This window comes from Parasteatoda tepidariorum, chromosome 7 (assembly GCF_982258835.1).
Source record: "Parasteatoda tepidariorum strain Cologne lab strain chromosome 7, Ptep-v5.0, whole genome shotgun sequence".
Lineage (NCBI taxonomy): Eukaryota > Metazoa > Arthropoda > Arachnida > Araneae > Theridiidae > Parasteatoda > Parasteatoda tepidariorum.
Genome location: NC_141761.1, coordinates 53502250 through 53524362, shown reverse-complemented (window position 1 = coordinate 53524362; position 22113 = coordinate 53502250). Strand labels below are relative to the sequence as shown.

The 22113-nt window shown below is 30.5% G+C and overlaps 1 protein-coding gene across 4 annotated transcripts in view; it reads left to right on the top strand.

Moving 5' to 3' along the window:
- The first annotated feature begins 94 nt into the window (after positions 1–94).
- LOC107443115 (poly(A) RNA polymerase GLD2) overlaps positions 95–22113 on the top strand; it is a 38015-nt gene continuing 15996 nt past the window's right edge. The window contains exons 1-6 of one of the 4 annotated variants that reach the window (XM_071183465.2): positions 95–267; positions 3881–3983; positions 4394–4741; positions 5834–5948; positions 15515–15634; positions 20348–20479. In XM_071183465.2, coding sequence (XP_071039566.2) covers positions 4446–4741; positions 5834–5948; positions 15515–15634; positions 20348–20479 — 663 coding nt within the window. In that variant the 5' untranslated portion in view covers positions 95–267; positions 3881–3983; positions 4394–4445. Of the gene's footprint in view, positions 849–3880; positions 3984–4393; positions 4742–5833; positions 5949–15514; positions 15635–20347; positions 20480–22113 lie in introns of all 4 variants that reach the window. The other 3 variants (XM_087167851.1, XM_016056878.4, XM_071183466.2) reach the window with 3 other exon arrangements.

Genomic DNA, 22113 nt, shown 5'->3' with positions numbered 1-22113 from the left:
AACTTACATTTGACACAAGTGCTATAAAATAGTAAGCTAAGAGCTCGTAAAATTTTAAAGATATAGATAAGACAATAATACCCGTAACCTATTTATCTAATCAATCAATCAATTTTGAAATTAGTGGTTGTTTTTGTTGTTCGACTTTGACTTGCGACCAAATATTTTACTGTCTTATAATAATACCGACTTATATATTTTTTTAAATGTATTTTTCAAACTTTTTTGTAGGAATCTCTAACTAATCTCTTTGAAATTATATTATGAGTAAGTTTGAGGCTTAATGTTTGGTAACACTCTCTTGATTTTGTTACAAGGTTTTAAACTTAATTTTATTTATGAATCTAATTCGTTTGAATTATAATAATAATTTAAGCAGAGGGTTTCTGAATCCTGATCTGTGGCAGAATAATCGCAAAGTCTTGGCAACTTCTGTGAAGCGGCCCACGATGAACTAACTGTAATATTAATTTCTTACAGTTTCAGTGCCTTTTTTGTTACAGGCCTAAACTTCTGAAGTTAACCGTTTTGTTGCATTTATGAGGTTTCTTCTCTACAAATAGGCTATGGGGATGTTTCCGTGTCTTAATGTGTCCCGACAACGATAATCACCAAGGTGCCACATGGATTTTAAATGTGCAATCTAAAAAAGAAATGTGTAGAGGTTTGCCTGAGAATGGGTATGAGTTGTACCCTTCCAGTTGGTCTCCTTCTGTGATGATTTTTTAGTGTGTCACGGTCCTTTTTCTGGAAGTTGCCGAGACTTGGCCATTATTCTATTGCAGCTTGCAATATGGAATTCTCCCCTAGGCTATTTTCAGGTAGTTGACAAGTCAGTATTAAGAAAAGTAAGTAAAGAAAGGCGGCAAAAATTTCTGATTTTTTTTGTAAAAAATTCAGCGGAAAGTACCGTACAAAAAATACACAGCTGTCGCGCGTTTAAAATTGTTGTAAATTTCTATTAAAGTGAGACTGAGAGAATCATAGTGCTGTTGGAATAATAATTTTCGTTATCCTTAGTATATGTTTAAAATAATAGTTTAAAATTTGTGTTTAATGTTTGAAATTATATCATTAATGATTATGAACAATGTAAGTGTTGTGAAGAAGACGACAGGAATAATAGTAAAGCAGTATTGACTAGGGAAGATTTTTAAGGAAAAAGAGTTCTTGTCCACCCAAATTTTCTAATTTTATTTTTCTCTTCATCAAAAATTGTAAAATTTGTTTTGAAATTTCCAAGAGATCTTAATAAGTGCTTGTGATATTCATGTATATTTTTAATTTTATGATTTTAATTGAATACTTGCTCCTGAAAATTTTTACACCTTGAAATTTGTTTCTCGTAGTATCAGCTTTCACGAACATAAACGGTTTTTACCTTTTGATTTTCATGTATATTTCAATTATTCCATGTACAAGAACCAAACATTGGTATTTAGGCAATTGCAGTTTGCACAACCAAAATATGATACAGGAATATCCCCAACTATGGTCAACTAAGTTGACTATGGTGGAATTTTCTTTTCCCAGCTTATGTAAAAGAATCCCAAAGGAGTCCCTTAGTATTTGTCATTTTTGAGTTTCCAAATAATGTATCGATGTAGAAAAATTAAAAACTGATTTAATCGTTTAAACTAGGGGTGCACAACCTTTCTGAGTGACGGGCCACTTGTACAGCAGATTAACAAAGAGCTGCATGCATATTTAGTCATGTTAACCGCAAATATAATAATTTTTATATTACCATTTGTATTCTGAACACAAAATTTTTTTATTAGTAAACTAAATAAAAGTTTTTGAAAAAATTCATATACTTTTAATTGCTTGAATTTATTTGAAAATAAGAGAAACTAATTCTTTTTTTAAAAAAAAACTTTTTCATAAGAATTAATTTTTCATATATATATATTTATTTGGGGGATATAAATTCTAACCAAAAAAAAAAAAATGTAGTGCTTACAGAAATGAAAGTGCAAAAAAATTTACACATTTTATGTAGTAATATAAATTTGAATTAAATATTTTGATTAAAGAAAATTTAAAATGTTTAAACAAAATCCAGAAATTAAAACAAATCCATTATAGTGCAAAATAATATTATATACTTATTTAATATTATTTTTATTTCTTGAATTATAAGAGGCTAAAAATAAAAAATGTTTTCTTTTTAGTTTTTTCCTAAAGAAAATCTCCTATGCTAGTAAAAATTTAAAACAAAATAAATTCCAAACAGTAAGCAGTTTAAAAACTGGCGTTTTCCTCAAGTTTTTCAAATTTTTCATGTTGCAATAATATTATATTAAAATATCAGGATTTCTAATACCACGTACAAATGTATGGGGTCAACTGCCGAAGCATCGAAAAAGTAACTTATATTTCTGATGAAATATGCACAAGTAAATTTTATCAAATAGTGATTATTTAAATTCGCAATTAGAAATTCGCTTGCCATATTAAGATCGCAGTTAAAGTAATGGGATCATCAAAATCACAAAGAAAAGCATAAAAATGAAATAAATCAATCATTACATTTACGATTATATTAACACGAGTAAAGTTCGCCAATAAATAACTATTTAAATGCATGATTTAAAATTAGCATGTCTTAATAAAAATCAGAATTTTTAAAAGTGCATGAGAATGCATTGCAGAAACTGCCAAAGAAATGATTGAAAAACGAATTGGAATTAATACTATCAGAAATATTGAATACAATCGGCACAAATGAAGCAGAGCTCATTCTAGGCAGAAAAAAGGGAGGGTGCAAAAGTTTAAAAAAAGGGCATTATTATTCTAAAAAGGCAATAATTTCTTTATATGGGCTTTACACGTTCTATTAAATAACATTGTCAATTAGTAAAATAAATTTTTTTTATTTTTAATTTACTAAAAGTAGCGAAGTAATCATATTAATAACTAATTTTTATTAATAAATTAACATATATATCGAGTTAACGAGCTAATTAGCTTAGTAATTTATTTAAAATGCATGCATATATTAATAAAATAAAAAATTAATGTTTTTGAATGTCTGTAGTTATGATTTAATAATTAATATGATTAATAATAATTAGGATTTAATGATAGTGGAAGTAACTGCAAACTTTCAAAGACGTGTGCAACAAGGGGGTGTGATGGCTGTTTTTCCTTTCCCATATAAATCTATGTATTGACAGCAATGGCAAACTAAATAAATAGAGTTAAAAATAACAAAAGTTTAAGAAATACATTGTAGAGTTTGGGGAAAAAATAAAGAAGGGTTAAGGGCAAAGAGGGTATGGAGTCTATTACATCAGGGCACTAATTTACTTCAGGGGCAACAGGGTGAATTCTTTTGACTAAAAGGGCAGCAGGATACTGCGCCCTGTTTACCCTGCCCAGAATGAGCTCTGAATGAAGTGCTGCAAAAAGTGATCAATTAAATGCGCAATTTATGACTCACTTTGACTTTTTTTTGAGGATTAAAGTTTTTAACTATCCCCAGTCGTTTACTTTGTATTGGTATACTTTTTTACCTATGCAATGTAAATCGCACAATATCTAATAATAGGTCAATTCTCCTCAATATAAATTTAATTTGCTGATTTTCCTTAATATTTTTTTTGTAACTATGCTGTAGTAAATATAGATTAAAATTTATCAATTATAACAGTGTTTTCACTACAGCGTGACAATGCAAGAATCTCGTATATTTTTTTCTTTTCTCGCATTAAAAAATGATTACCGCGAGAAATTCACGCGTTTTATAAATCAATTTCAACATTCGCGAATTTCTCGCATTTTGGAAAAAGCTTCAAATTACGCCATATAGAATTAAATCTGTTTCACTTTTCTTTCTGGATCTTTCATTATATTCAACCTCTGCCCCGTTATCTAGCTTCCCTATTTACTAGTATTGTTCAGAACCTTTTCGAACAACAGAACACAACCACGGAACCCCTTTCAGAACACATTTCTCTACAACCACGTGTTTACCGTAGGTAAGGTTTCTTCATGTAAGATGTTCAAATTTTTTATGTGCTAATGTAAGATGGACAAATACCTTTTAAAGGCAAAATCTTCTATGATGATGCACCAAAAATATTCAATGCTTTAAAAAGTAGAAGACGTTAAAAATGTATTATAAATAAGGAAATTATTTTTTTTTCCAAGAGTTTTTGGTGTTTTTTTTAGTTTTTAGAAATCTCATTTAACTTTTTAAAATCTCACCCAGTTTTTGAGAAAGGGTGAAAAATTCTCACCCATTTTTTTTCTATGATGAAAACACTGTATAAGTATTACTATTATCTGATTATGAAATTCCTAGGAGTTTGAGATTTCTATTGGTTGCTTGATATTTTTTTCATTATAGTTTATTTGAAATTTTTTTTGAAAATTTCGTTTTTAATAGAACTTGTTTGAGGGACAAAGTGTTATCCTGAGCTCATTCTTTAGTTGCAAAGATGCCTCGAAGCAAGAAAACGAAGTGGAGGACACTAAGTATCCCTAAAAGATTGCAGAATAGTTCAAATCAAAGGAGTCATTATACTGAATCACATTACTGTCAAAAGTGTGGTAGAAATCTAAACTTTTATACTTATAGAACTGGTCAGTTATGTCAGATTTGTAGTAGAGATGAAAGAAGTTGCCAAAGTGATATTCAAATCCCTGGTCCTGGTTTTCTGGATTTTGCTCATTTACAATCAAGATCAGGTCCAGTTAATGATTCTCTTCAAGGTTATAACATGTTGAACTCCCAGTAAGTTGAACTATTTTATAGTAAATGTTTGTGAATTCTTGCCCTTCTATTTTGTTTTATTTGATATTGGTTAATAATAAGAAGGAACTATTTATAAATTCTAGAAATTTATGAATAAGATATCATTACTAAGAAGCACTTAATATGAAGCAAAGTTTTCTAGTATATAGTACTATAGTTCCAGTAGATATATTTGAAAGATGTTTCAGATTTTTTTTTTACTAAGCTTTATATTGGAAATTTTTTTATTGTGTAGATATTTGCATTGTTGTCTGCACATGTATAAATGTATTTATTAATTTTAAAAAAAATATTATTGACTTATAAAAGATATGACATTATATTAATTTTTCAGTTCAAAAGATTATTTTCTGTAAAAGTTTAAACTTGACTAATACAATGAAAAGAAATGTTTTTATATACAGTTTTATTTAACATATGTAGGTCTTTTTTATAAACATAAGGCTCAATTAGAAATATCCTATAGAAAGGTAAATTAGTCCTAGGAAGGTTTGTTACAGAAAAAGATTAAAAATTCTGCAACAGGTTTTTGACATGTCTTGTTATAAACTTTCACAAAACCTGGAGCAGGTTTATTTGCCATTGGGGACATTGCCATTATATCATATAAACATATATATATATGATATGTATGTATATATATATGTTTGCTAAAATGTTTTGTCTTTGGTAAAGAAGTTATGATAAATAATAATACTTTTTTAATAATGTATTATTATTTATCATAACTTCTTTACCTCTGGCAGTTCACTCTCTCGATCTTATTCATCTCTGATATTTTTAATGTTATTAAGTGGATTCTAATGACCAATGCATCAGTTAAAAGGCCTTGCCAATAATTTTTAATTATTAATTGCTAAATCATGGATTTCTTACTGTTTTGACAAAGTTTGTTAGTGTTTAAAATTTACCACCTGCTTTTTTATTTTAAAACTATGAAAATGTGTGCTGTGAGTGCTTCCCCTCAGTGACAGTTTTTAAAAATGATGGAAAGCATATTGAAGGGCTTGGATATTTTTTTGTTGTTGTTGCAATTTAGGACTTTTTATGAAATGAGTTATTTTGTTTTAGGCAGAATAACCATATTTTTCCCCAAGAAAAGTATGGAGCACACTCTGGTGGTTGGCAGAGAAGAATTTATTTCTCTGATGCTAACAAAAGATCACATAGTTTCAATAATTATGAGGTATGTTTTGATATTTATTTTTATATTAATATTTCTCTCGTTATTTATAGAACGTTATTTCAGGTAAAGTGCTGGAGTGTACCATGCATTTTAATATCTTCATGTATATACAATATTATAATTACAAATGTCCTAAAATCTGGAAAACTGTTTTCGCTTCTAAGTGACTGTTAAAAATTAGACAATAAGCATAAGATTAAAATTTTGAGAAATTAAAAACTAAAAATTTTTCAGAAATGAGAAAAAACTTTTTTTAGTCAGTCTTTGTTTTATTAATCATGATAAAGATTATGAGTTACTTGATTACTAGTTGATGTATGCTTAATTCATATTGACTTACATGTTCTGACTTTTAATTTACATCTTGTACTGTTTAATTAAATTATTTTATTTATTGGATTGCATTTAAAATTTCTTTGATTAAGTTGCTCTCTAATTAGAAAATATTTTCTTATTCAAAAAATCTGCAAGAGTTTGATTGCTTTCTTAGATAAGTATTCAACTTGTAAAGAAAACATTTTATTATACTAACATTCTTCAAACTTAATTGTAAAGATCAATTCAATTAAACTTAATTTGATAACAAATTTCTCTGTAATATTTATTTAATACTCTTCAATTTTATTTATAATAGGGTTGATTATTTTTAATTAAATAATTTAAAATAGTAAATAAATGTTGGGTACAAATAATTCCTCTAGAACCACAGTGTTAAAATGGTATTATTAATTCGAATTATTTATTATTTAATGCCATTGATAATTTTAAAATATGCTTAAGAACATCGAAAAATTTTCTGACCTAAAGTATATAAGATAACAAAAAATTGAAAAGGTATGATTAAGGTTAGAATGACTGAAGTTTTTTGAAATCTAATAAATTTTTAATCTTGCACAAATGCTAAATCAGAACATAAAATATTCAATAAAAATTTAGGTTTTGAGAACTATGATAGCGAGAATTGATACTTTTATTTTTATTTATTCTATTAAATGCCAAATAAACAATTAGTAGTTTTTTTATAAAACCAAACATTTCTTGCCAAAAAAGTTTTTTTTAGAAGAACATTTTGCTAACTAACTAAAAATGGAGCTATATTTTTATACTTCAAAAGCTGAATAAATTATATTAAAATTTATATTCGTTGATTTGGTTTACCATGTTTTTTGCCAAATAAAAAAGTTTGATTTGCCAGCTCAAACTCACCATGTCTTAGTTCAACTACCTCATTGTTCTTCTGCATGATTTCAACACTTCATGACTTTCAGTTGGCATTTGTTGCCTTCTGAAACATTGTTTTTTCATCTTAACATTAGTATTTTAGTACAATAGTTCGGTGACTGGTTGGCCCCCTTACACAAACCTACCATTTCACAATTCTATTCCTGCTCTATTATATTATCTATAATATTAGTGTTCCCATTTGCTGGAGACAAAACATTAGTGCACAGTGAGGTATGATAAGATGTTTTTAGCAACATTCAAAAACTTTAATTAGAATTAATTTATCGTTAATATTTACATATCATTTTAAATTCATCAAAAACATGTACTGCTTAAATTTTCCTGGCAATTACAACATGAGGATAAGTAAACAAGTAAACAGTTAACTTGAAGTAAAAAAAAAAAGGCAAGCAATGATGTCAAAACATCTCTGGCTTTCATACAAAAATTTGGATGCAAAAAATAATTAACAGTGCGCTGGGCATTTTGCAAATCATTATAGTTGAGAAAAAGCAATAAGTTTAATTATATCCTTTATGCACCTGTTGAAAACTTAGTAAGTTATAAAAGACTCTAGAAAATGTCATATCTTTGAGCTTCATTTTTTACATTGTGATGAGTTAAGAAAGGTATAATGTGATGAAAGATTCACTGATTAGAGAAGGTTATAAATATTTCCAACTCTTCTACCTGTACAAACTTCCCACTTCATGGTTCCACATAGTTTTTCTCCTGCACAATATCACCTCTTTTTGCAGTTTAACAGCGCACGAACTGGTGTGGTGATGTTCAGTTCATCACCACACACATTAAGATAAGAATAAAAATGAATAACAATTAAAAATAATATACTCTTAAGTAAGAGAACAAGATCATTAGAATGATCACTAATTGCAAGGTGTTAAAACTATTTATTTAAAGTTGATCATTTAAGATATTTAGAGTTACAAATTTTGTTCCAGGAAGTCATTCACACTATAGCAGTGCAGAGCAGTGCAGCAAAGATAAAAGTAACAAAACATCATAAAAGCAATACCACATATATATAAAAGTAACAAAACATCATAAAAGCAATACCACATATATATAAAAGTAACAAAACATCATAAAAGCAATACCACATATATCTTTCCCCCTGGGGAAAAAAAATTTAATAAATTAAATTTTTTTCTTGAAAAAGGTCACTGACTAGTAGGATCTTTTGGAAGAAGTCACTGATTAGTTATTCTTGCATAAGGATGGTTACCGTTACAACACAAACTATGATCAGGATGAGCAGTGTGTCTGTTTGAAAGTTCAATTCAGTAAATTAACATGAAGGTGTTGTGTTTTATGTATGAGGTTGCAGCAGGGATCAATGATGCATATAGGTATCATGAAATATTATTTTTTTTTTTTTTTACACAATGGCTACCACGCAGCTGAGCATTTACCAATGAAAAGCGAAACAATCAAGAGATATTTGTGGCCTTATGATGCCTCAGGAGTACCTATCTTTCACACGCCATTGAAGAGTTCAGAAGTTAGAGTGGCCGGCATGATTTTCTGACGAGGATTCAGCAAACACTTCCACTTTGAGACAGATCCACTCACAGGCAACAACTCAGCAATCACTTCCATAGGACTGATCCACTCAGACTCCCAACCAGACTAATTCTGAAAGAGTTCCACTTAAACGTCCTTAAAGTTCACATTAAATTGCTTTTAGTTCAGTAACATAAAGAGATTTAGTCACGAAGCTTTCTTGATTATCATGATAAGCACTTTACACATACACAACATAAAGAATTATAATATATATATACAATGACAAAAACATAGTATAAAATAGCACATTACATACACATTATTACAAAGTAGTTACACCCTTTTATTTTTTTACAAATCCCTGAGGATCTCTAGGTCTGAGATTATATCTCGGTTCTACCACATCTGACGAATCAGATTCTGATAAAGAATCATTTAAAAATGAAACGGGTGAAATAGATGTATCACGAAAGAAATCATATGAAGAATTACTTTCTTCACTTTGAACATCTGTTTGTACATCACAATTTAATTGAGCCCTACAGGGTTGTGATACAAAATAACCAAAACTTAGTAATTCTTTCTCATTAATGGGCTTCATTAAGGCAGGATATAATTTTTTATCCGCAGCAGGGTGTCTAACCTCACACCCTTTAAGGTTATCACTAATTACAGAATTTTCTTCCTCAAATATGGAAGACGATGGAAATATTTCTCTCTCTGGAATTTTTATTATACGATTGACATGAGATGTAGTAGTTTTTAATGGGTTAGCTACTAAAGTTAATTCAAACAGGACAGGGGAACATTTCCTTGACACCCTATAAGGACCATGGTTTAATTTTGAGAGTTTTTTCGAGGTGTGAACTTTAATTTTAGGTGTATGAAGATAAACCAAATCACCTAATTTTATATCTTTGATATGTCTAGTTGTGGCAGTAGAAGCAACCTGGTTGTCAGCAGCTTTCTCTAAATTTTCTTTTACAATGGCAAATGCTTGTTGCAATCTAGGAATCAATTCTTGAACATAGGTAGGATTATCATTGTATGTCCTAAACTTTGACGAAAATATTAAGTCATATGGCATCACAAGATCACGACCATATACTATATATGCTGGGGTTTGCTTTATTGTACGATGGAATGCTGTGCGAAAAGCCATTAGAGCCAAGGGAACACGTTCACACCAATCTGTTTGGTTTATACTAACAAGATGGCTGAGGGAATCAATGAGTGTTTTGTTTAATCTTTCTACTACACCGTTTCCTTGCGGATTATAACTTACAGTATGCTGCTTTTGAATGCCAAGTGTATCATATACTTGCTGCATTGCTTCGGAAATGAAATTCGTTCCTCGGTCTGAGTAAAAAGTTTCCATGAGTCCATGACGTGAAATGAAATCAATCAAAACTTTAGCAACAGTAGAGCTTTGGATGTTAGGTACAGGATATGCCTCAGGATACCGTGAAAAATAGTCTGTTATAACAAGTAACCATTTATTTCCATTTTTTGAAGTCACTAGGGGTCCAACTGCATCAATGCTACATTTTTGAAAGGGTCTACTGGCAGTTGGAATCTTTTGTAAAGGTGCCTTGTTTGAGGCTTTAAATCCTTTACGTTCGATACACGAGGGACAAGAAGCAACATAATTTTTAACATTTTTGTACATATTATACCAAAAAAAATTTTCTTTGACTCTATGAAGGGTTCTAGACAAACCTGGGTGGGCAACACTGTTATTATCATGACATTGTACTAATACAAGTTGAATTAAAGTTTTGGGAACAACTAGTTTAGGATTTAAGGAATTAACCCTAGAGCACAGTAAGACACCATTCTTTAGAAAAAAATTTGGAGAAGACGGGGAAAATTTTACATGAACACTTAATTTTCTCACAATTTTCTGGCAATGAGGATCATTTTTCTGTTCATCTATTAATTGGTTTTGTGATAGGTTAACTAACTGAAAGACTTTTAAATTGTTTTCTTGGGACTGTACACAATTTATGGTATCATTTGTTTTTAACCGCGATAGGTAGTCTGCCATAAGATTCAATTTTCCTGCCTTATGTATTACTTTGTATGAATAAGATTGCAAGGTCATTATCCAACGTGCAATCCTTGAATTATGATCTTTTAGATTTAGTACGTAAGATAAGCTCTTTTGATCGCAATAAATGGTGAATTCTTTTCCGATTAAATATTGTTTGAAGTGTTGAACACCAAAAATAATTGCCAATGCTTCCTTTTCAAAAACAGAATAATTTATTTCACTATCCTTTAATTTCCTAGAGGCAAAACTGATAGGATGCTGAAAACCAGTCTCATCTTCCTGAACTAATACAGCACCCAACGAATGTTTACTCGCATCAGTACAGAGAGCAAACTGTTTATCGAAATCTGGTAAAGCCAGGCACGGTTGAGATATTAAATGGTTTCGCAATTTTTCAAAAGCGTTTTGCTCAAGTTCAGTCCAAACAAAAGGAACCTTTTCTTTGGTAATATTAGTAAGGGGAAGAGCTAATTTCGAGTAATTTGGTATGAACCTACGATAAAAGCCTGTCAAACCAATAAATGCTCGCACCTCACGTTTACTCTTAGGAGGAAGAGCCCTTTGAATAGTCTGAATGTTTTTAGGATCTGGCATCACTTTACCCTCTATAACTCTATGTCCAAGATACGTTACCTCATCCTTAAGTAAAGAACACTTCTTAGGCTTAAGCTTTAGGTTTGCCTCTCTAAGAAGCTTAAACACAATACCAAGTTTTTCAATGTGTTCTTCAAAGGTACGACTTGCAATTATTACATCATCAATATAGCAACCAATAGATAAATCAGTCAAGCCAGCTAGTACAAGTGACATTAACCGCTGAAAACTAGAGCTTGCATTCTTTAGGCCGAATGGCATACGTACATATTCAAAATTTCCATATTCGGTTGCAATACCCGTTAAATGTGCATGAGCAGGATACATTTTCATTTGATGAAAACCCGAAGTTAAATCTAAAGAGGAAAAGAATTTTGATCCAGATAGCAGGTCTATCATTTCCATTAAATTTGGAATTGGAAAATTATCAGGTAAAGTTTTTGCATTTAGTTTTCTCAAATCAGCAACCAATCGATATGAACCATCTGCCTTTTTCACAAGGAGTACAGGAGCGGCATAACTGGATGTTGAAGGCTGAATAATTCCAGCATCCAACAATTTGTTAAGCTGATTCCTCATTTCAGCCTTCAAGTGATAGGGGACACGATAAGGTTTTTGCCGAACGGGGATATCATCAGTTAATATAATGTGGTGTTCAACCAAAGAGCAAGACCCTAACTCACTAATCTCATTAGCAAAAACAGTTTTATATTCCAGTAAAAGATCAGATACTCTTTTTTGTTGATTTTCATCTAAATGTACTAAATTAAAATTTTTAAGAAAATCCTCATTATTGTCAGTAATGGTATTTATTGCTGAATTCTGTGAGCGCTCTACTTCATCAACCGTCACACCCTTGATCCTGCAAGTTTTCGAACTTTTATTTAAAGTAATAATATCCTCCGTAGGGTTAAAAATTTGAATCAGACATGCTGAATCATCCAACACTTCCGTCACAGCATGGGCAACAAAATAATCATTTTGCATATTATTTTCATTTGGTTGCACATATACGATATCTCCCTTAGCAAGTTTACTTGAATTAGAAATTTTTATTTGTACATTACTCACTGAATGCGGAGGCAACTTTAGTTTTCTATTCAGGATACCGAAATTTTGTGTTTTACATATATTTGAATTATTTATACTGTTTAAACTATTACTAGCCTTAACTGATACCATTATATCCCTCTCTATAACCTCACTATTAACACTATCCAACCATTTTATTTTAATCGAATGATTATACATTACACATTTTGAACAATCAATAATGAAATTAAATTCTTTTAAAAACTTGAATCCTAATATCAAATCAAATGTTGACGATAGTGGTTGGTTAGAAACAATAAGTTCTGTTAGGAATGTCTCCTCACTAATAGATATTTCAGTTTCAATAACTGAACTAGTACTTATACCTACACCTGTTACAGCAGTCAAGCTAGAATTGTAATCTTTTACCTTAAATTCCTTCAATTGCTGAAATATATTAGGGGAAATAACATTTACAGTTGCACCTGAATCAACAAGGGCTCTGCAGGTTATATTATTAACATTAATTTGTATTATAGGTAGAAAGTTTTGATTTAGATTACAGATGAGGTTATCGTCTGGATCAGGTTGGGGATTTACTGAAAAAATTGATCCATTACCTTTTCTCCCCTCTAGTAGTTTGGGTGAAATTCTTTGGGTCGAGTGCCACCCTGATTATTTGCTTCAGTTCTATGTGTGGTGGTGTACAAAGGAGATTGTTGAGTTTGGTGATAACTTTGTTGGTCATTTCCAAAATCCTCATTATATTGTACCTGAGTGGTTTGAAATGGTACCTCAAATTGCTGTTGGTGATTGAATGAACTCCGTGAGTTCTGCCGGGGTACTACAAATGGATGCTGCTGATTAATAGCAAATTGAGTGGGTTGCTGATATCTATTATGATTAGGGCGATTTTTAAAATTAGCTCTTTTCTTCTTTCTGCACTCATTTTCTTTATGTCCAACAATTTGACAGTAATTACAAGTTATTTTCTGAACTTTATTAATATTGGCGGCAGCTAACTCATTGATTTGAATTTGCATCTCACTTATCTGCTTAGTTAGGAGTGTTAAAACATTAACGTAGTCATTTGGCATATCATTAGTTTTATGTACTGGAGGGGTGTTAAGAGCATTTACGTTTGAACTTAAAGTTTGTAATGAGTTTTCTACCCTATTTGAAATTTCAATAGCTTCATCAAACGATAGGGGATTTAAAAGAATAACTTGGGCCTTTAAAGCTGGTTTTAAGCCGTTAATATATTGCGACATTTTTACTTTCTCCTTAAAATCTATAGGCAAATTTGCCAATTTTGCTAATCCCTCAATCCGCATGGCGAAATCCCTAGCTGTTTCACTTGTCTCCTGCTCAGCTGTAGAAAATGCAGCAAAGTTTTGAGCGAAAGATGTAGTAGGCGTAAAATAGCCTTTAATTCCCTTTTTCAGAGATTCGTAATCCGTAACTTTCCCTTCTAATGAATTGTTATAAAGCTTCCTAACAGCTCCTTCCATTTTTAATTTTGTTATAACCAATAGTTGTTCCTTTGACCATTCAGCTAATTTTGCTGTGGTTTCCAAGGATTCAAAAAAATCATTATAATTTTGATCATTTAAGGTGGGGATCAAAGACAACAAAAATGGGGATTTCAAACCTTCAGCCATATTTAATAGCTTATGTTTGCTAATAAATAATATATAAATAACAGTATCTATAGATACTACCACATAACAAAATATTAATTAATGTGTCTGCCTATCCTGGTCACGGCACCAAAAATATATGTGGTGATGTTCAGTTCATCACCACACACATTAAGATAAGAATAAAAATGAATAACAATTAAAAATAATATACTCTTAAGTAAGAGAACAAGATCATTAGAATGATCACTAATTGCAAGGTGTTAAAACTATTTATTTAAAGTTGATCATTTAAGATATTTAGAGTTACAAATTTTGTTCCAGGAAGTCATTCACACTAATTAATAATAGGTACATAAAAATGAATTTACATGAAATTATACATTATGAAGCTGCACTACTAATAAGTAAAATAAATAAAAAAATAATTAAGGGGTGATAGAAAATTTTATCATATAACTTAGCTGTTGAGGATCCTCATATTTTTATGTCTTAACCCCAGCTCTCGAAAACCATGTGTGTCCTTCCCTTTTTTCTCACCTCCTCTAACCAAGCCCCCAAAGCATACTCAACTCTTATTGGCTGTTACCACCATCACAAAATAAGTAGGGCTATACTTGCTATTTCTTTTTTTTTTTATTTTTGGCTAAATTATTTAAGGGCAGAAAAGGGCAGGTGAAAACTTATGAAAGAGAAACTAAAACTTTAAAGTAATTATAGCAGTGCAGAGCAGTGCAGCAAAGATAAAAGTAACAAAACATCATAAAAGCAATACCACATATATATAAAAGTAACAAAACATCATAAAAGCAATACCACATATATATAAAAGTAACAAAACATCATAAAAGCAATACCACACTGGAATAATGTATACTGCGCCAATCACATGGTAGTAATTGGAGGGAACTGGTTATTTAGCATTACTGTTAGCTTAACTGCTGCAATAATTGTTAAATACATAAAAAAAAAAATTTTTTTTTTAAAATTCCTCCTGGAACATATGATTTAATTTTGAGATTTTGGTTGGAAAGCGTTATTTCACATCATTGCCAATTAAGATTATTACCCCTAACCACTCAGATAATTACAAAATATCAAGATGAAATATTTTTAGTTTTTCCTTTTATTTGATAAGGAACACCTGGGGAAAAGTTGAGACTTCTATCTTAAAGGAAAACTTTTATTTAGCATGCCTTTCTTCAATTAGAGTAATTTTCCCATTAATTACAAAATATGAAAATGGAACTTTTTAGTTTTTCTATTAATATTATAAAGAACACCTGGTACAAACTTGAGACTTATCATGGTAAGAGCGTGTTATTTAGCATTAATGCAAATTAGGCACATTACCCAAATAATTACAAAATATCTAAATTAAAATTTTTTTGTTCTTCCTTTTCTCTGAAATTTGAGACTTCTATCTTGGTGTCAGACTTTTATTTTCAGAACAATCAAACATCTTTGTATATTTAAATGTTTTTATTTCCTCACAGCATTCTCAAGTTTTCTATCAGCAATCTCCATCTCAAAGAACAGTTAGCTCTAGATCACCTCATGATACTCAACCATCACTTTCAGTTTATGAAGCCACATCGAATTATGAGTTGTCAAGTGTAAGTACTTTCTTATATGGTGGTTATGTTTAATGCTTTTTATTGTATATTTGGAGTTGAGCCTCCTGTCACTGTCGCTCACAAATCCCTATGATTGCTTCGCAATAATTGTTGTTTCTTCGTAAAAAGCAGTTTTTTTACAAAGTTAAAATATTTGTGCTAAAAAGCATTATGTTTACTTAAGCTGGTGTCCCCACTTCCTACGTCCAAACAATATAATCAGTGGCATAGCTTTGATCAGCTCTTATGATCAGTGGCATAGCTTTGGTGGGAGGGGGATAAACCCCCCTTCAAAATATATTGAACCTCAAAGTAGTGATTTATATTATTTTACTAGCTTTTTTTTTAAAATGATGATTTTATAGATTGAATGTTTTACATCGATGCAGAGAATTTTTCTTTTCATCTCATGTGTGACCAATTGCTAATGTGATCAGCTTCAAGGCTGCTGTTTGAACCATTCTTCAGCTTTGGAGGGTGGGGGTAAAAATACAAACAGCAAAGCAGAAACAAACAAGCAAATATATTTTTGGTTCAATTGGAATTTAGTTTTTTTGTAAGTACAATTTGAAAGTATCTTAACAGTGCTAGAGGTTGTTATATAATTATGGATTCTTAGCTAATTAAAAAGCAAGAACTGAATGCAGTAGTAATAATGTTGATAAAAATACTAATTCTATCTTGGTAGACAAATATTGTGTTATACAAGTTCAGGAAATAACTCAAAAACTGTCTGTAGGAATGCTTACTGTGTTGTCCAAATTTATTTTCCTAGTTTTACCCTCTTTTACTTTTTGCCAATAAATAATATATAAAAGCACTATAAAAAGAAAAGAATATTCAATTCGTTTAATTCAAAATTATTTTATTTAAAAATATTTTTAGTGATTATGCATGATATTTCAAAAGTAATTAAATAATCATATGCATTTAAAGAAAAAATTTAACTATTTAAAAGAATTATTAGCTTAAATTAAAAAATATACTTTAATTTGGTTTTATATAAAGTTCGATTCTAGATTCCTTCAGTTATAAACTTAGATATGCCAAGTTTGAATAAAATCAGAAATCTTATCCTATTAAATATATTTTCAAATTATTCGTGTGAAATATAATATTAATTGTCCTTTTTATAAAAATGCTGTTTCCTTTGTTTCCATTCTTGCAGCTTAGCTGTTCTCATTTTGACTGTAATTATTTATTTTAAATATTAATAATTTTAAAAGTAAATTGTATTAGCAGTTTTTCTATTTGTTATTTAATACATAAATTTTTGTTTTAATTTTCAAATTTTATTTTTGAACACCCTATGCCAAATATATACGTCCATATATACACCATAGTGTATGGTATCGAAGTATGTCATAAGAAAATTGATAAAATTTCTAGACCAGATAACCTTTTTAATTAATAAAATCAAAAATATAATAATTGCAGATTCAAATTTTAATACAATTATTATCTAATGCCAAATTTATATTAGGGATAGTATAATCTATAAACAAGAAATATATATAGAGAATAAATATATATATAGAAATATATACTGCATACAAGAAATATATAAAACTAGCTGTACCCTGCGTGCGTTGCAACGCTTTCAATTTGAATTTGAATTTTGTATTTAAGTGTGTAAATGACATTTTCGATTATGATTTGAACTGCAAATTTTATTTAATGGTGAAAAAAAGCAGTTAATTCTCTAGGATATCATTAGTGCATTTTCAAACAGACATGTATGGTGATGCACACGGAGCATGAAACATATTTTGGACAATGATCTGAAATAAGACTGGATCTATGGTGACATCAAGAATTTCTGCTGATATCTGATCAGTTTTAGAAGGTGGTTTTTTTTCAATAAGCCAAATTAGAATGTGTGCCTGAGGCAATCCTCGTTTTTGCCATTCAATAGAGTACACCCAACACCGTGTCTCTCTAAAAACATGACGCTTCACAATGAAATCAAGTAAAGATTATCATTTTTGTTTGAACACACGTGCTGTAATATCATGACGATCCGATGATGATTGTCCTGGTAACAAAATATCTCTAATTTCAACCCAAGCAGAATTGCACGTAAATGTAATAAATAAATCTAGGAGCCCATATGCGAGAACATATGTCATTGCATCCTGTGAGTATTCATACATGTGCCTTGGAGTCCAAGGCACATGTATGAATACTCAGACATGTATGAATACTACATTTGCAGGGAGTCCAAGTATTTCTCCCTGCAAATGTAGTCGGCAATATAATCATTTTCCCCACATCATTAGGATTAACGTTACCGTCATTAATTATTGCATCCCGTAAATGAATGCATTCTTCTGAACGTAATTTGGTTTGATTTAATTTAATATACAGTAGGCGTTCAGTTTCAATTTTCGCATACATATCGACAATGTATTGATGAACTAATTGTCGACATTTTAAAGTATGATTATCAGCGTTTTGGCAATCATTAATCTATATGCATAAAAACTTATTGCACTTGCTTTCTTATTGGTTTTCTCGCCTGTTTGCGGACTTCTTAATTTTATGTTAAAATAATATCCCTCCTCTCCTCCCCAAAATAAAATAGGATATTGCAATGCATCATATGATCGATACGTTTCTGAGAACTCTTTGAACGTCACGATTTCTGCGATGAAGAACTGTATCACGGGAGGTAAATTCTTCGCCAACTATAACAATAGCCACTTCATCCAATGTTGGCGCATTGTATTTTTCTTTGTGGTGGCCTACAGGTGTTTTTTCAGCTCTAATAACAACTTTGTAAATATCGGATGACATTTAGTCTAGGGCAATTGTGAACAGCCTAATTAACTGATTATGTTGATCGAAAAATTTTTGTAATACGGTAACAATTTTTCGTTTAGTGCCATTGTTTACCTGACAACGTTGATTGACTTGATCATTTGTGTTATCCATGAAATAAATTTGTAGAAATTTATGATCTGCGTTAGGCATTGAAAGAAGTGATCCTTGCACGATGATAAATTTGGCCTTGCACTTTGAATGTTGGGATGTAATTCTCGTTCAGGATACGTGTAGCACCGAATAAAGTCATTTAGAAACACGAATTGTACCGGCGTATATGCGCCAAAAAATGTTTCGATTGGTTTGTTTGACCTGATACGAAGGTTGATAATGTCTCGGCAGGCGACGTAAAATCTTGTAGTTTCTGTATGCTTCTAGAACAGCAAATTTCAGCTGTTTCATTTTTAAATTTGAGAGCATTACAAAACATACATAATTGATATATTTCTCCGATGATGACACTTGGGGGAAGACTATAGTTTGTTGTCGGATCATAGTGAAATGCACTGAAATTCAAATCAGAGTATTGGCAGCGTCTGAATAGCGAAATGCGTTCTCGGTCGGTTTTCATTCTTGCTTCCCGTTGCTCTGATGTTTCCGACGAACGGGCTTGTGTAGTTCGTAGTTGATTTGTTGACAGTCTTCTTTCCTGTTGCTCAGACGTTTCTAAGGAACGGGCAAAAGCATTCTGTTCTCGATTAGTTTTAAGTCTTTTTCCCGTTGCTCCGATGTTTCTGAAACACGGGTAGTTCTCTTTTTGCGCGCTTGAGATGTCGACCGACTAAGAGCGATTTGCTTAGGCGGCATATTTTTGCAAATATTCTTTCTGACAACGAAAAAGAAATGTAAAAGTTGGCAGTGGTCGCAAATTTGCTAAATCGAAATATCACATACATATTTTAAATAATAAAAAGAGCAATAAAAATGAGATGAATAAGAAATATGAAAATTATAAGATTTAAAACAAAAATCAATTTTATAAATGAAAGAAATAAAATGGATGAATTCGAAAACTTTGCATAAATAAACAAACAAACTAATAGTTTTCAAATGACAACTGTCACAGCACTGAAATCTTCGAAAAGTATATTTAATTTTGCTAACCTAAAATTACGTACTAAATATAAATATTTCTGAAAACGTGCAATTTGAATGAAATTTGCTTTTGTCTTTATATTTATTAAACAGTTTTCACAGTACTGAATCCGTGATACGACCAACAATTAAGAAATCTATTCTCGTTGATTTTACTTGCTTGTGCTCACCTGACATAAAGAAAAGCGCATATTAAAAATTAAAGTATATGCAATTTACTTTAATTTACTTTTCTAAATGAATAGAGTTATAAGATAGAAAATATCACTGTTGTTATCTTCAAGATATTTGAAAATTGAATCGTTTATAGCAAAATTTAAAACAATGGCTAGCTTTTAACCAATCAGAAAATTCCATTTCGACTTTCACTGATATCGCTGGAACGGTTTATCGCACGGGATAAAAAGTATCCTATGTCCTTCTCCTGGCTCTAAACTACCTCCCTGCCAATTTTCAGCTAAATCGGTTCAGCCGTTCTTGAGTTATAAGTGAAGTAACTAACACGACTTTCTTTTATATATATAGATAAATATTATTGGTAGATACCTTTAAATTAGAGATAAAAAATATTTTATATGAAAACAATATCTTTTTAACTTTTATTAATTTTATGCTGATGACAACCAAAAATGGAAATTAATATGGAAAAATTAGATTCTACCTTGTGATTTTCTGGTTAGTAAAAATGCAGCAACAGCAATGGCAAATTGATTTAGAACATTAGGTTATGTTTTATAGAGATACTCGTTCTATCTTGATGATGTAGTCCTTAAAATGTTTACATTCCATTTACAGACACCTTCAACAAGTTTTCCTTCTCGTCGTAATGGAGATTATAAAAGGAAAAGGGAGCCCGACGATGCACCTTCTAAAAGAATTAGAGCCTCACCCTATGAAACTGCTTCACAAATTTGCCAATATGATCAAGTGAGTAATTTTTTAATTTGTTTGAACCACTCTCAAAAAATTTTGTTGATGTTTTTGTCAAAATTATGTCATATTTTTTTGGTTATTTAGATTTTTTTTAACATTTTTAATTTTAATGCAATCAGAAATTTTAAGCTGAGTGTTTGAAAGTTTTAACTTTCATTTTGTTCTTGCCTTGTTCTTATTTCTTGCCTGCAAGTTTCAAGTAGCAGAAATCTACAAATTCCTCACACTTAATTAAGCATTTGTTTGCATCATAGTCTTGATGAACTAGAGTTGCTCAGAGTTACCACTTCATTGAAATGTAATGAGCTCTAAGCACTAAATATGAACTAGAAAATATCTAAAAATTGGTTTCTTTTTTTAGTTTTTTTATACTGCTGGTGAAATTATTTGAGCTTTGTTCATAATTTAAGCAGCTTTGTTCATAATTTAATTATTTTTTTCAAGCAGTTGTTGGACTTACAACACTGATGGTACTAAATGCATTATCACAAAATCTTTCCCTCTCTCTTTGAAATCTTTTCAATCATATTTTTGAATATTAAAAACCTTCCAAACTTTCTCTTTATTTTTCAATAGGGTTGAATTTTTCGAGAAAACTAAATCATACTTCCTATATTTCATAAAATTTTGATTTTTTTCTCGTGTAGTAAGAACTTTACGTTTACCAATTATCTATGATATGTGTTGATAAAATGAATGCAACGCTAAAAAAAGAAGATTTAGATTGGAAAAGAAGAGTAGATTTTGGATGAATATAAATTACTGAAAAGTCGGACAGGAAAATGAAAGCAAGCACATGACCTATGGAATCAACAAGAGTTTGAATCTGTTTATTGGTAGGAATATCTTCTGATAGCCATTGAAATGTGATTACCTCCAGTTTCTTATTAATCTGTTGACACATGTTATACTTTGTAATTTACAATAAGACTGTAGGGAGACCTCTCATCAGTGCTGGATTACCCATTGGCCCAGATTATGGCCTGGGGCCCCCAGTGATTAAAGGCCCCCTTAAAATGGATTTTTTGAAAATAAATTAAAGAAAATTAAGAGGAACAATGATTTAAAAAAAATCAGTTTCAAATATATATGTTATTATTTTTTAGCTCTAATTTAACAAAATAAAGTAAAATTTAATTTATTATTATTTATTTTAATTTTAAATATGCTTTCTTAAATGAAAAGATATATAAATACTTTTGTATTTGAATAAAAAAAAAAATATGAGAAAAAAAATTTAGTCTAAGGGCCCCAAAAATTTGAATGGCCTACGGCCCCTGCGTACGCTTGATCCGGCACTGCCTCTCATTGTTACTCTTTATAAAAGTAAACTATTTCATCAACAGACTGTTGATAGCCAGGAGGTCATGAAGGTTTTGTCTCCACTATTTTAAAACAAATAACATTATTGTGGCAATATGATCAGCATTGCACGTACACCGCCTCTACTTTCCCGAACAATCTGGTACCCATTGATCTGAAGCTAGGTGGGTTTTAAGATTCAATAAGGGATTGAATCACTGTGGCGAACCAGTATCTTAATCACTGTGTTATCGAGGCTTATTACACTTTATTGCTCATTAAAATATAATTTTCAAACTGAAAGGAATTTTAAATACTTTTGAAGG